The sequence below is a fragment of the Equus quagga genome, chromosome 14 (assembly GCF_021613505.1).
Source record: "Equus quagga isolate Etosha38 chromosome 14, UCLA_HA_Equagga_1.0, whole genome shotgun sequence".
Classification (NCBI taxonomy): domain Eukaryota; kingdom Metazoa; phylum Chordata; class Mammalia; order Perissodactyla; family Equidae; genus Equus; species Equus quagga.
The window spans coordinates 84,829,534-84,843,607 of NC_060280.1; the positions used below are offsets into that span (position 1 = coordinate 84,829,534).

At 62.3% G+C, this 14,074-nt stretch overlaps 3 protein-coding genes across 11 annotated transcripts in view; 2 read left to right on the plus strand and 1 right to left on the minus strand.

The window, feature by feature from the left end:
* Positions 1-1,272, minus strand: part of NACC1 (nucleus accumbens associated 1) — a 22,916-nt gene extending 21,644 nt beyond the window's left edge. For all 5 annotated transcript variants that reach the window (XR_006891944.1, XR_006891943.1, XR_006891942.1 and 2 more), the window contains exon 1: positions 1,163-1,272. The gene's annotated coding sequence lies outside the window, so the exon portion shown is untranslated. The remainder of the gene's footprint in view (positions 1-1,162) is intronic.
* A 25-nt stretch (positions 1,273-1,297) lies between these two features.
* Positions 1,298-8,638, plus strand: TRMT1 (tRNA methyltransferase 1). Of its 3 annotated transcripts, none has more exons than XM_046685602.1 (17): positions 1,298-1,414; positions 1,711-1,905; positions 1,993-2,048; positions 2,286-2,428; positions 2,595-2,782; positions 4,181-4,296; positions 4,379-4,491; positions 5,588-5,736; positions 5,910-5,996; positions 6,075-6,144; positions 6,228-6,362; positions 6,453-6,538; positions 6,838-6,946; positions 7,034-7,110; positions 7,951-8,070; positions 8,159-8,288; positions 8,466-8,638. In XM_046685602.1, exons 2-17 carry the CDS (start codon positions 1,721-1,723, stop codon positions 8,613-8,615), a joined length of 1,914 nt encoding a protein of 637 aa, XP_046541558.1. In that variant the 5' UTR covers positions 1,298-1,414; positions 1,711-1,720; the 3' UTR covers positions 8,616-8,638. The 3 variants fall into 3 exon arrangements, with proteins under 3 accessions (XP_046541558.1, XP_046541556.1, XP_046541559.1); XM_046685600.1 differs by having other exon boundaries at positions 1,311-1,414; positions 1,622-1,905; XM_046685603.1 differs by lacking the exon at positions 5,910-5,996 and having other exon boundaries at positions 1,311-1,414; positions 1,622-1,905.
* A 1,333-nt stretch (positions 8,639-9,971) lies between these two features.
* LYL1 (LYL1 basic helix-loop-helix family member) lies at positions 9,972-14,068 on the plus strand. Of its 3 annotated transcripts, none has more exons than XM_046684852.1 (4): positions 9,972-10,106; positions 11,508-11,860; positions 11,943-12,034; positions 12,910-14,068. In XM_046684852.1, exons 2-4 carry the CDS (start codon positions 11,529-11,531, stop codon positions 13,323-13,325), a joined length of 840 nt encoding a protein of 279 aa, XP_046540808.1. In that variant the 5' UTR covers positions 9,972-10,106; positions 11,508-11,528; the 3' UTR covers positions 13,326-14,068. The 3 variants fall into 3 exon arrangements, with proteins under 3 accessions (XP_046540808.1, XP_046540809.1, XP_046540810.1); XM_046684853.1 differs by lacking the exon at positions 9,972-10,106 and adding an exon at positions 10,436-10,568; XM_046684854.1 differs by lacking the exon at positions 9,972-10,106 and adding an exon at positions 10,502-10,627.
* The last annotated feature ends 6 nt before the right edge of the window (positions 14,069-14,074 follow it).

The following is a 14,074-nucleotide window of genomic DNA, read 5'->3' on the forward strand; positions in this document are numbered from 1 at the left end:
CAGCGGCGGCTGGGGCCGGGCCTGGGCCCGGGGCGCGCCCCCCTGCGCCGGGGCCTCGGCCTCCGCCTCCGCGGCCTCCGCGGCCTCCGCCTCAGCAGCAGCGGCAGCCGCGGCGGCCATTCATTGTGGGCCAGGCCGCCTCAGCCGAGCGCCGAGCGAGCGCAAGCCGCGCCGCCGCCGCAGCCCGGCCGGGGAGGAGCGCGCGGCCCCGCCCCGCCCCCAAGGCGAGGCCAGCCGAGTGCCGAGCGCGCCCCTGCTTCCGTCTCCGGCGCCTGCCTCCCGCCCCTCGGGGTCCCCGCCAGCACCTCGGCTCTGCCGGGTGGTTCGAATCCCGACCCCGCCACCTTCTAGTCCCGCGACCGTGGGCAAGTCGCTCTGCCTTTCGGGAGCTTTAGTTTCCTGTGAAACAGAAACAATAGTGACTTCTGTTTATTGTGCCGGGCACTGTTTCAGGCTCTTTGTGGGAACTATCTTCTTTAAACTTCACAGTAACATTTTCAGATAGAAATTATTACACACACACACACACTTTCTAGAAAGGGAGGCACAAAGAGATGAGGAGACCTGCTCGAAATCACACAGCAAGTAAGTGTGGCGGGTGCCAGGATTCAAAGCAGGGCTTTAAGAAGCGACGACAAAAGTGAACGCTTTTATGATGCTTACGCGATCCCAGATTCCGTAGGAAGCGTTTAACCTGCAAGAACTCGTTTAAAACCCACCACAACTCAACAAAGAACGTTAAAATGTTCTGCCCATTTTGCAAGGAGAGAAACTTTGCAGAGAGAGGGTTAAGAACAGGTAACAAGGCGAACTGGGACCGGAGCCCAGGCGGTCCAGACAGCTACGCTCTCTCTCCCGCCCCGGTTCGAACCTACCCAGAGTTTGCAATGTAAGAAGGGCTGCTTTGCACTGTTTGCAGGCATTCTGCCATTTACCTTGTTCTCCCTAGGAAGCCAGGATTCTCATTTACCAGGTAAGTGAGGCCCAGAGAGTTTAAGTAACTTGCCAAGAGCATGTGATAGGACCAGAATGCAAACTCAGTAAATCTTACTTCAGAGCCTGAGATTTCTGCAGGGTGCCCTGAAATAATGCGTTTATAGCAGGGAGGAGACGACCAATAGGTGTTGGATTTCTCCGCTTACCGCCCTTTTCCGATCCTCACCTTCCTCATCCGTAAAATGGGGCTAGTACGTGACCCTTCTCAGGAGAGCAGCTGTGATTTGAGGCCACCCGCCCAATACGTTCAGCGCTTTCCGTGCATTTTGATCCCGGCCGCCCATTGTAGGCAGCATCACCGATTGGCTAGATCCTGTCACGTGATCTCCCCCCGTGCCAACATGGCGGCGCCCAGGACTTAATCCGGGAAACGTGCATCCAGATTAATTCGGTTCTCCCGGAGGTGCCGCGAGAGAAGGTGAGGAGGGTTTGGGAGGCGAGGGGAGGGATCCGGACCGGGGGTGAGTCCTCTCAAGGGCTTCCTGGGCCGGTCCGCTGAAGACGGAGGGTGGTGTCAGTTTACCCAGCCCACGGGGTCTCCTTAGCCTCAGACGTGTAGGCCACCGGCCCGGGAACGCAGCTCTCTGATTCTCTCCCTATGCCCTCCCCCGCCCCCCCGAACCAGGCTTAGCGGGCAGAGGCGCCGCGGATGTCCCGTACAAGGATCGTTCTGTGGCTAAGCCTGACTCTCCGCTCCGCCCGAATTCTCTGTAGAGCCCAGTTTATGGACGGGCAGCCCCAAACGCCGCCCGGCTCAGCCGCGATGGAGAACGGCACCGGGCCCTGCGGAGAAGAGCGCCCACCTGAAGCTCAGGAGACGATGGTCACCGAGGGGACAGCCAAGATCGCCTTCCCCAGCGCCAACGAAGTCTTCTACAATCCAGTGCAGGAGTTCAACCGGGACCTGACGTGAGCAGGGGTCCAGGGTCAGCTTGGCAGAGGGCAGTGGGCCCTTGAGGATGAGGGGGTGTGAGCTGCACCTTCCGTCTCCCGCAGGTGTGCTGTGATCACCGAGTTTGCTCGCATTCAGCTTGGGGCTAAAGGAATCCAGAGTGAGTGAAGGCCCGGGCTCCTGGTGGGCGTGGGAGGTCCAAACTGAGCTCTCTTCCTGCCCCGCCCCCTCTGCCTGAAAGTCCGGAAGGGCTCCAGCCGCACAGCAGGCCCTGAGCTCTTCTTCAGCCTTTCCCCAGGGACTTTGGGGAATTTTTTCTTCCATGCATTTTCTGTAGTGGGAGGTTTCTCAGAGGGAGCTTGCATATCCCCTGACTCGTGTTTCTCGGTGGCTGCAGTCAAGGTGCCAGGTGAGAAGGACATGCAAAAGGTGGTCGTGGACTTGTCGGAGCAAGAGGAGGACAAGGCTGAGCTGAAAGAGGGTGCAAAGCTGGCCCCAGGAGACCACCCTCGAACAGCTGCTGTGGGGGAGATCTGTGAGGTGGGGCCTGGGCACAGGAGGTGGCAGCCCTGGGGTCCAGTGGCTGATGGAGAAAGGAAGGCTCCTGGAGGGGGAGAGCTGTAGGAGGTGGGTGGTCGGGGCTCCTTGGGGCCCAGGAGACGATGGAGGTACTGAGGTGAGTGGCGTTCCCTGCTTACTCCAATAGGAAGGCCTTCGAATCCTGGAGGGCCTGGCAGCCTCGGGCCTCCGTTCCATTCGCTTTGCCCGAGAGGTCCCTGGGCTCCGATGCGTGGTTGCCAACGATGCCTCTGCCCGAGCCGTGGATCTCATGCACCGCAATGTGCAGCTCAACGATGTGGCCCACCTGGTGCAGCCCAGCCAGGCAGACGCCCGGTAGGTTGGCGGCAGCAGAGCCTAGTGGCCGGAAGGTGGCCTCTGGAGCAAGGCTGCCTGGGGTCATATCCTAGCTCTGTCCTATTCTTGCTCTGTGACCTTGGTAGAGTGCCTTAGCCTCTCTGAGCCCTGTTTCCTTGTCTGTGAAATGAGGACAGTGGTTTTATGGGAGTGCTGTACGGATTAAATGAGAGAGAATACTTGCATAGCCCGTGCTTGGTGCCAGAAATCAGTACTGTTAGGGTTTCCATTTTAGATTTCACTTCTTATACTTCTTTTATTCATTCAAATGAACCTGCATATATCCAGTGTCCACTGTCTGCCAGGCACTGTTCTCAGTGCCAGGAAGGCATCAGTAAACAATACACACAAAACCCCTAACTTTGTGAAGTTCACGTTCTAATGCAGGCGACAGCAAACTGCAGCCTGTGAGGCCTGCAGCCTGCTTTTTGATGGCCCACCATCTAAGAATGTTTTTCACCTTTTAAAGTTTTTTTTTTTTTTTTTAAGATTGGCACCTGAGCTAACAACTGTTGCCAATCTTTTTTTCCAATTGCTTTTTCTCCCCAAAGCCGCCCAGGTCATAGTTGTATATTTTAGTTGTGGGTCCTTCTAGTTGTGGCATGTGGGACACTGCCTCAACATGGCCTGATGAGCGGTGTCATGTCCTCACCCAGAATCCGAAGTGGCGAAACCATGGGCCACCGAAGTAGAGTGCGCAAACTTAACCACTCGGCCACGAGTGGCCTTTTAAAGTTTTAAAAAAAGAAAGATGTGGTAAGGGCCATACTTGGCCCACAAAGCTGGAAATTAAAATATTCATTGTCTGACCTTTTACAGAAAACAAGTAAATAAATATTTGCACTCCTGACCATATTAAGATGTAATAGGAGCTCAGACCATAACAGACAATAACGATAATCAGTAAATTATGTACAAATGAGAGGTGAGAAGTGCTCTGGGAGAAAACTGAGGGTGCAGGGGTGGAGGAGGCGGCGAGGGGGGTCGCGGTTTTAAATACTGAGGTCCCAGCAGGCTGCATTGAGAAGGCCGAGTTCGCATTCGTCACCCTGAAAGGAACAACCGTGGTGTCAGGTCCGCGGAGTGGTTCGGAAGGTTGTGTGATCGGATGAGTGACTACGTCTCTAAACTGCTGGAAACAGTGTCAGGATATGTGTGCTCCCTTGGTGCTGGCTGTGGTTACTGTTATCATTAGAGATGGATAGACTGAGCCCGAGGAGGAAGAGGCGTCCAGTTAGTCAATGCCCAGGCCAGGAGCTGCACTGGCAGCCACCCCCGCGGCCAGGCCATAGCTGTCACCCTGCATGAGCAAACGTGTGTCGGGGACAGAGCAGGTCTCTGGTGCGGGGGCTGAGGACCTGGCCCTCTTGCTCCCAGGATGCTGATGTACCAGCACCAGAGGGTGTCGGATCGGTTCGATGTCATTGACCTGGACCCCTATGGCAGCCCTGCCCCCTTCCTGGATTCGGCTGTGCAGGCTGTGAGTGAAGGAGGTGAGGTCGGGCTGGTCCAGGGGGCTGGAGCGGGGCGCGGGGTGTGTGGAGGGTCCTCACTGCCCAGCCTCTCCCCACGCAGGGCTGCTGTGCGTGACCTGCACGGACATGGCCGTGCTGGCGGGGAACAGTGGGGAAACGTGCTACAGCAAGTACGGGGCCATGGCCGTCAAGAGCCGGGCCTGCCACGAGATGGTGAGGGCCCCAGCACCCCTCCCACCCCAGACCTGCTCAGCTTCCTCCGGGCAGCCAGGGCCAGCCCCCTCCCTCGCTGGTGGCATAAGCACACCTCCAACTGGCAGCGTTCCTGAGCCTGGGATGCTGGTCGTGGTCATTGGGGGCAGTGGCTTTGCCCAGGCTAGGAGCAGGCAGTCACATTATTCCCTCTAGTGTTCCCTATTATAACAACTTTTGAAAGAAAAATTTTTTTTTTTTAAGATTGGCACCTGAGCTAACAACTGTTGCCAATGTTTTTTTTTTTTCTGCTTTATCTCCCCAAATCCCCCTGGCATATAGTTGTATATCTTAGTTGCACGTCCTTCTAGTTGTGGCATGTGGGACGCTGCCTCAATGTGGCCTGATGAGCGGTGCCATGTCCGCGCTCAGGACCTGAACCGGCGAAACCCTGGGCTGCTGAAGCGGAACATGCAGACTTAACCACTTGGCCACGGGGTCGGCCCCTCAAAATTTTTAAGCCAGTCTGTCCAGGTCTGGGTTCAAGTCCTAGCTTTGCTGGTGGCTTTGGGCAAGTGACTTCACCTTTCCGGACCTCAGTTTTTGCATCTGTGAAATAGGTGGGATGATGGCTCAGACTCCATTGGGTTGCCGTGGGGATTCAAGAGGGCAGGGGCTGGCTACATCGAGGGACCAGGAAAGGAGGCAGTCTCCGTCCTTGTTGCTGAGGGCCCCGTCATCAGGTCAGCCTGAGAAACGGCCCTGGGCGAGGAGGAGGCCCCAGTGGTTCTGCAGCTCCCAGGGCCCCCACTTCCTGTCCACTAAGCCCGTGAGGGCCCAGAACATAGGTCTCCCGGCCACGTCACAAGCACGGGGCACCCTGATGATGCTCATCGGAGGGAGTTCAGTTTACTGGGCCTGTGCAATCCTTTGTCATTCCGTGGCCCCAGCAGGGCCATAGAAACAGAGACGACTATAATTCTGCAGCTGAGAGAACTGACGCTCTCTCCTGCCGAGGGTCTGGTGGCCAGGACACTCGGGGCCGTCCCGGCACAGCTCCGGGCTGGGGGAGGCAGCAGTGGGGGCAGGGCTGACAGCTGACGGCCGCCCCGCCCAGGCCCTGAGGATCGTCCTGCACAGCCTGGACCTCCGAGCCAACTGCTACCAGCGTTTTGTGGTGCCGGTGCTCAGCGTCAGCGCTGACTTCTACGTGCGTGTGTTTGTCCGTGTCTTCACTGGCCAGGCCAAGGTCAAGGCCTCAGCCAGGTTAGCCTGGGCTGGGGTGGGGGTGCTGGATTGAGGGAGGCAGCAGGGCCTTGCCTGGGGGCACGGGTGGGGGCATAGTCTTGCCTTGGGGAAATGGGGATCCTACAGGGGACCGAGTTGGCCTGAGGGTGGTGACCACGCGGGGCATCTGCGGCCATGCCGTCCCTCTGCAGCAAGCAGGCGCTGGTATTCCAGTGTGTGGGCTGCGGGGCCTTCCACCTCCAGCACCTCAGCAAAGCGTCAGGAGCCCCTGGCGGCCGGTGAGCCCGAGTGAGCCCGGGAGGGAGGTGAAAGGGGCACCCAGGGTCGGCACCTCCTAACCACCCCTCTCCACACAGGGTCAAGTTCTCTGCAGCCTGTGGGCCCCCCGTGGGCCCTGAGTGTGAGCACTGCGGGCAGCGGCATCAGGTGGGGCTGGGCCAGGCGAGGCGAGGGGGTTGCCCCGGTCCTGGCAGGCTCGGTCCCTGCTCACCTGGCCCATGTGTCTGCAGCTCAGCGGCCCGCTGTGGGCAGAGCCCATTCACGACCTGGACTTCGTGGGCCGTGTCCTGGCAGCAGTGAGCGCCAGCCCTGGCCGCTTCCGCACTTCGGAGCGCATCCGCGGGGTCCTGAGCGTTATCACCGAGGTGGGGGCTGGGCCAGGGAGGGGAGGGGGCTCTGCCTGTGCCCAGCCATCCTTCCTCCGTCCACCCCATGCCCATCCCGTGCCCCAGCAGGAGCTCCCGGACGTGCCTCTCTACTACACGCTGGACCAGCTGAGCAGCACCATCCACTGCAACACGCCCAGCCTGCTGCAGCTGCGGTGAGGCTGCCGGGCGCCCCAGGCCAGCTCAGGCCCTCAGACCAGAGCCTCCTGGGAAACAGAGATCAAACGCAAGCTGGGTGGAGGGCTGCTCGTGCACAGGCCCAGAACAGAGCTCCGAGGCCCTGAGCCCCGGCTGGGGGACAGTCATAGGATTCTGATTGGCTGGCATCACTCGGACCACCTAGTCACTGTGAGATGTACAGCCACTCTGGTCTAGGAAACACGGCTCACACCCACACAGGTCAGCACCAGCTTCGGGGTCCAACCTCCCCTTCACGGCCCCTCTCGGTCCCCAGGTCGGCCCTCCTCCACGCTGGCTTCCGGGTCTCGCTCTCTCATGCCTGTAAGAACGCCGTGAAGACAGACGCCCCCTCCTCGGCCATCTGGGACATCATGCGCTGCTGGGTGAGGGCGGGCCCAACCGGATGGAAACAGCAGGACGTGGGATGGTTGGGGCCCAGCATCTCCTGATCTCTGACCTTTGCCTCCCAGGAGAAGGAGAATCCGGTGAAACGAGAGCGGCTGTCGGAGACCAGCCCGGCATTCCGCATTCTCGGTGTGGAGCCCAGGTACGGCCGGGACATGGATGTGGCTGCACACAGGTGTGGGACACAGACAGTTCCCCACGCAGACGCATGCTCATCTTCAAGTGAAATCTAGAATCCACCCACTTCTCCCCCTTCCCTCCTGCCCCCACCCTGGCCCAGCCCCATCACAGCTCACCTGGACCAGTACAGTCACTTCCACCTGGTCCCCCAGCTCCCACCCTCACCCCCACAGCAGCCAGAGGGCCCCTGTGAGCACCTGAGTCACATCCTGACCCTCCTCTGCTCAGAACCCTCCCTGGCTCCCAGCTCACTCAGTAGAAACCAGGTTTCTACCTGTAGGCCCTGCACCATCTCCCTGTCACCTTCCTGCCCTCATTAATGCCCACTCTCTCCCTGCCTCGCTCACTCACATTCACCAGGCACAGCCCCACCTCAGGGTCTTTGCACTGGCTGTTCCCTCCACCTGGAGTGCAAGTCCCTGGGTACCCCCCATGGCTGGTCCCTCACCTCCTTCACGTTTCCTTGACTGCCCTGTCTTGCTTCCCCATTCTCTTCTCCTTCACCCTGCTGTGTTTTTCCCAAAACTCTCACCTCATGCACTGACACAGTATAGCCAGTTGGTTTCTGATTTGCCCCGTCGCTCATCTGTCTCGTGCGGTAGAATGACAGCTCCACCAGCAGCAGGTGTGAGGCACACGGTACACCATCGATCAGCGTTTATTAAGTGAAGGAAGGTATCCTGACACGGGCACATACAGGCTTCTGAGGGCACGTGGAGCTGCAGCGAGGTGGCCGGGCCGTGGGCGGGCCGTGCATGCCTGCATGGCGGCTGCCCCTCAGCCCCCACCCCCCCTTCCCCAGGCTGCAGGCCAACTTCACCATCCGGGATGATGCCAACCCCAGCTCTCGCCAGCGAGGACTCAGGCGCTTCCAGGCCAACCCTGAGGCCAACTGGGGCCCCCGGCCCCGTGCCCGGCCAGGGTGAGCCAGAGTGTGCTGGGGGTGGGGCTTGGCTGGGGCAGGGGTGCAAAGGCCGGGTGGGGTCCCAGCTGCTCATCTCCTCGCACAGGGGCAAGGCGGCAGGCAAAGCTATGGAGGAGAGACGCAAGCTGTTCCAGAATAAGCGAAAGGAGCTGGCTGAGGACCCGGACCAGCGGGCTGCCCGGCTCAAGACATTTCCTTGCAAGCGGTTCAGGGAGGTGAGACCCCCCCCACACACACACTGCTGTATCCCTGGGACCCCCCCCTCCCCCTCCCACAATAGAGCAGGGCCAAGGGGCAGGCAGGGCTGGGAGAGAACTCTCCATCGAGGGAAGGAACCCAGAGGAAGCTGCTGAGCTCTGGGCCAGAGTTCACACCCACTGTCCTCCCACTAGGGCACCTGTGAACGGGGGGACCAGTGCTGCTACTCCCACAGCACCCTGACACCCAAGGCTACCGCTGAAGCCGCCCCCACCGACTGTCCACAGACCCCCAACCAGAGCCCCCCTGGGCCTGGGGCCGCCGCTGGTCCAGGCGTGGACTGAACCAATAAAGTGATGTCACCTTCCCCTGACTGTCATTTGTCTGAGTGGGGAGGCTGCCTGTGGTTTGTCTGTCCATCTGTCCAGTGCACGTCTGGGGTCTGTTCCTCTGTCCATCTGTTCTAACTCCCTTGGGAGCCCTGCATCTGGGGGCTTGTCTGTCCCTGCCTGACTGCGTTTCTCTCTGGGCTGTTCAGTCTGTATGGTGGGCGGGAGCCGAGCATCCGCCTGCCCGACGCTCTGTCCCTTTGCAGCAGGACGCGCCTGCCATTCTCGAGGCGGCCACGGGGCGGCAGCCGTGCGCTCGCGCCCGCAGGGCCTCCGGCCGCCCCCGGGCCCTGTAGGCGCGCTCCCAGGCGCAGGCGCGCGCAGGCGGGTGCCCCAGCCACCGAGCCCTCACGGGGCCTCGCGCCGCCGCCTCGCCGCCTGGTTTCTCTGGCTCAGCCCCCCTCCCCCGGGGGCTGCGGTGGCGGAAGCCGGACCGGAACCAGGCGCCTTGTGCATCCGCTCCAGGCCAGGTGCTTCCTGCCCTGCGGCCCATCGGGCGTGCACACTGGGGCACCCGGCGGTCTGCTGCATCCCCTCGTCCCAGGGCAGGGGTGAGCCACGGAGAGGCCGGGGGCCGAGTCCCCACGCCGCCACGTGGCGGCTGTGGGACCCCCGCAAGCATCCTTGCTGCATCCCCTTCTGTAAAATGAACCTCATCCCAGAACCCACTTCGTAGGGACATCAGAGTTAACTCACGTGCTTAGAGCATGTTCTCGCTTCCTGGGGGCTGTGGCAGCCCCCAGGCACCCGGCACAGACAGCATGCCTGAGCCAGGTGGAGCAGGCAGGGCGACGAGCAGCCTTATTCTACCGAGCTGCACCAGGCGCCCCCCTTGTGAGGCTCCAGCAGGGTCTTGGCTTCACAGCCGCTCCAGGAGGTTTACCCAACACACTTTGTCACTGTGCACTGGCCATGAGGGCCAGGGACCACCGACTTCGGGCTATGCGACCCTGTGACCTGGAGGCCCAGGATGGTGGGGACATGTTGGGGGAGGCTGTTGGAAGGTTCTGGAGCCCTAGGAAATCTGGCCCAGTTGTGGCACTTCCTCTTGCCCTCCTGGGCTTGGAGAGGTGGTGTGGATAGTGCCCTGGGGGCCCAGGACACCTGCCCAGGTTGGACCCCCAAGGCCAGACTCAGCTGCCCTCTCGCTGGTGTCCCCCTCTGGGGTGGGGGTGGCAGGAAGGCCGGGAGGGGCTCTGTGAAAAGAGGAACCAGGCAGGGTGAGGAGAGGAGGGGAGGGCGGGTCACGGGGCCCCAGCAGGGCCGGAAAGGGTTCTCCACCCGCTCTGGCAGGACACTCGGGCAGGGGGTGTTCAAAGCCAGAGGCCAGGCTGGAGTGACACAGGAGGCCCCATCTTCCCTGCCTCGGTTTCCCCTCTGCACGCATCCGGACACCTCCCAGCTGCACACTGAGGCCAGGGTCGTTGAGTGCCCGTGGGACGGAAGGTGAGGCCCTGAGGGTTGACGGCCAGGTCCTGCCCGAGCTGGCGGGGGGCGGGGCATGAGGCCCAAGCTCAGAGATCCCCGCCTGCCCGTTTCCTCCGGGGTCAGCCCGGCTCCTTATCAGGCGCGGCCAGGCTGGCCAGGCCCTTATCTGCCCTGGCCCAGCATCCTCTGGTGCGGCTGGGGGTGAGGGGAGGAAACAGGGCCTCTGGGGGGCGGGGAGAGGGCGGGCCAGCCGGAGCAGCTCACTCTCCCTCGAGGGACCCACGCCGCCGCCAAGGCCCTTGGGAGCCCGGGAAGAGGCGCGGCCCGAAGCCGCTGCTGGATGGGACGGCTGCTCCCAGCAGCCCAAAGCACAGAGGCCAGCCGGGCAGCGGCTGTGAGGCTTGGCCTGAGGCCACAACCGCATCCTGGCCCTGACCTACAGAGCCAGGGCCCTCACCAGGCAGCAGGACCAGCGCCGGGGTAAGAGGGGAGCCGGCCTGAAGGTGGGGGATCCCGGGACCGCCTGCGTTCATTCATCGGTTCGTTCATTCATTCATTCATTCATTCATCAGGGGGACCCACTAAGTGAGAGGCCAGGCCAGCGTCCCTAGGCCTGGCTAGGGAAGAAGGGGTAGAGGGGCCAGGAGTCCAGACGCTGCCGGGACACTCCAGGCCACGGGGCCAAGAGTGAACAGGGACGATGCTGATGGGGAGTATGGAGGGTTGGGGGACACTGGGGCCAGAGGGAGGACCGGGACATGACTGTACTGGGCAGTGGGGTCAGTGTTTCGGGATCCTAGGGTCAGAACTGGGGTCATAGTGTCAGCACTGGGGTCCCAAGATTGGTAAGGGGGACATTTTCAGTGTGTGAGGGTCACTGGAGTGATTACGGATTTCCAGGGTCTGACGTGGAGGCAATGGGAAGAGCTAGGGCTCCTAGCTGAGGGCCACATGGGCAGCCTGGTGGGGAGGAGTCAGTGAAGGGTCAGAGTCGATCATGGAGGGATGCCAAGGTCCCATGGTGTCCATGAGAGGTCTTGGGATCAGATCGGAAGGCCACAGGGTCATCCTGGGGTCACAAGGTCTGTCATGGCTGCCCTGCCTTGCCCCTCCCTCCAGCACCCAGGTGAGAAGGGATTCTGGGAGAAGGGACATTTGCTCAGTGGCCGAGTGACTGAGGCCCTGCTGGGTCACACTCAGCTCAGAGACAGCACTGCCAAGCTCGGCACTGCCCAGCGCCTCAGTAGGCAGCTTCTGCCCTTGCGTTGGGCCCCTCCTGTGTCCTGGCGGGTTCTGGGCCCCACTGCCCCACCTGCGTTTGCCAGCTGAATCACCATCCCTCCACTGTCCCTCCCACTTTGAGAGCTCTCCTGTGCTAAGGGGGGTGTGTGGCATCTGATGCCTCCTTTCCCCCCACAGGTGAGTGCCCCCTCGGGGTCCATGTGCCCGCCGCAGGCCCAGGCAGAGGTGGGCCCCACCATGACTGAGAAGGCTGAGATGGTGTGTGCCCCGAGCCCAGCGCCTGCCCCGCCCCCCAAGCCTGCCTCGCCTGGGTCCCCGAAGGTGGAGGAGGTGGGCCGCCGAGGCTGCTCCCCGCCCAGGCTGCCCCCTGGCGTGCCAGTGATCAGCCTGGGCCACACCAGGCCCCCAGGGGCGGCCATGGCCACCACGGAGCTGAGTGCCCTGCGGCCCCCGCTGCTGCCACTCTCCACCCTGGGAGCTGCCCCACCCCCTCTGGCCCTGCATTACCACCCTCACCCCTTCCTCAACAGGTCAGTGGGGACCTGGGGCCTGGGGGGGAAGCCGGGCCAGGGTCCTTGCCCACAGGCGTTAGTGACCCACAACCCCTTACAGCCTCTACATTGGGCCGGCAGGACCCTTTGGCATCTTCCCCAGCAGCCGGCTGAAGCGGAGACCAAGCCACTGTGAGCTGGAGCTGCCTGAGGGTGAGTGTGGGGCCATGTGTGCACGGCCGTCTCCGCCGGGGCCCACGTCTGTCCCATACCTGGGGAGAGGGGTTGCTGGTGCACACAGACGTCCACACGGGACAGCCCACACAGGTGCTCAGTGTTGCAAAACCACAGACCCGTGGCTGGTCCCACACAACCGCAGCCACCCAAGAAGCCACAAGGAATCATGGCAAAACACGGCGTGGCACGGAGGCCACAAAATGACAGCTCCACTTGAACACATAGCCCCACAGGAAACAGCCACAGGACAACAACCTCTCAAGAGACAGCCACACAAGAGACAGCCACGGGACCACAACCACACAGGAGGCAGCCACACAACCACAGCCACTTAGGACGGTGGCCTCACCAGAGTCAGCCACAGAACCACAGCCACGCACGACACAGCCACAGGACCACAACTGCATGGTAATGATCACACACGACCACAGACATTTAGATGCACCAGGAGGTCTCACGGCCACCCGACACACAGAGAGGACCACAATCACAACACGAGAGCACACCCAGCCACAAACAGGGGGCATGCTCAATGAGGACCACGGGGACAGCCCTCCAGACTGGCAGCCACAGGAAACACAGCCCTAGGGAATCTCAACCAGTGGCATAAAGGTGGCGATAGGCAGAGGGACAGAAGGCCACAGAGCCTGCAGCCTGGGCCTGTGATGGTCCTGGTCTAGAGGGCTGGGGGGTGGGTGGGTGGCTGTAACTGGCAGGGGACCTCCACGTGGATCCTCCACGTGGATCCCTTGGGTGGAGAAAGCCCTAGCCGGACGCCTGTGCTGAAGTCCCCACGAGGGCGTCGGGTGCCCCCTGGGCCTGGGCGCCAATCCTGCCCCTCCTGTCCGCAGGGCACCAGCCCCAGAAGGTGGCCCGGCGCGTGTTCACCAACAGCCGCGAGCGCTGGCGGCAGCAGAACGTGAACGGCGCCTTCGCCGAGCTCAGGAAGCTGCTGCCCACCCACCCGCCCGACCGGAAGCTGAGCAAGAACGAGGTGCTCCGCCTCGCCATGAAATACATCGGCTTCCTGGTGCGGCTGCTGCGCGACCAGGCGGCCGCTCTGGCCGCCGGCCCCGCCCCGCCCGCGCGCCGCAAGCGGCCGGCGCCCCGGGGCTCGGACGAAGGTGCGCGCCGTGGGCCCCCCCGCAGGGCCGAGGCGGTGGCCCGCCCGCAGCCCGCGCACCCCGCCGGGCCCGATGGCAGCCCCCATGGGGCGTCCCGGCCCATCAAGACGGAACAAGCGGCCGTGAGCCCGGAGGTACGATGACCTCCGCGGGGTCGCCTCTGAGCCGGGGGGCGCTAGGAACTCAGCCCGGGGCCGTCGAGGAAAGGGGCGGCCGACGCGCTGCGCCCGCTCTCCGCGAACTCCCCCGGAGAGAGGCCAGTGAGGACGTCCCCAACAGGGGAAAGGGCCACCGTCGCCCCCAGGTGCCCTGCAGACCCTTTCATCATCCACCACCCGCTGGAAGTGGCCTTGCCCCGCGTCCCCCTCCCTGGGGCGAGGTCCGGGAAGCAACATGGCAGAGCGGTCATCGGACCCAAGTGGTGCCTCTTTTTTCCGGGTTGGGGTCACCGAGAGAAGTGGGGGGGTGGCCGGGGGCCTTCGCCCTTGTCACAGGCGCCCCCTCCGGGAGACTCAGGGAAAGACGCTCCTCGACGGCGTGGGAGGAGAGAAGCGCAGCCCCGACGCGGGGCGCCCACGCCCCGACCCCGACCCGGTCCCGCACGCACGGCCGCGCAGCGAAGGCTCAGGCGCTCTTGCTTTTGTTTTTCTTTATTTCTTTATTTCACATACACATTAGCCATTCAATGGAGAAGCCGGAGAGAGTCAGGCAAAGATGGTATAACAGAAGCGCAGTGACGGGGGCGGGGAGGGGCGGGGCGGAGAGGGGACAGACGGGCTGGCTGCCTACTTGCATTCCGCTAGGACACTGAAAACCCAGAAAACAAAACAGACAGTAAACTACCCTTGTTTCTTATGTATCTCAGTGCAGAGACGGGGGGGGGGGGGGGGGG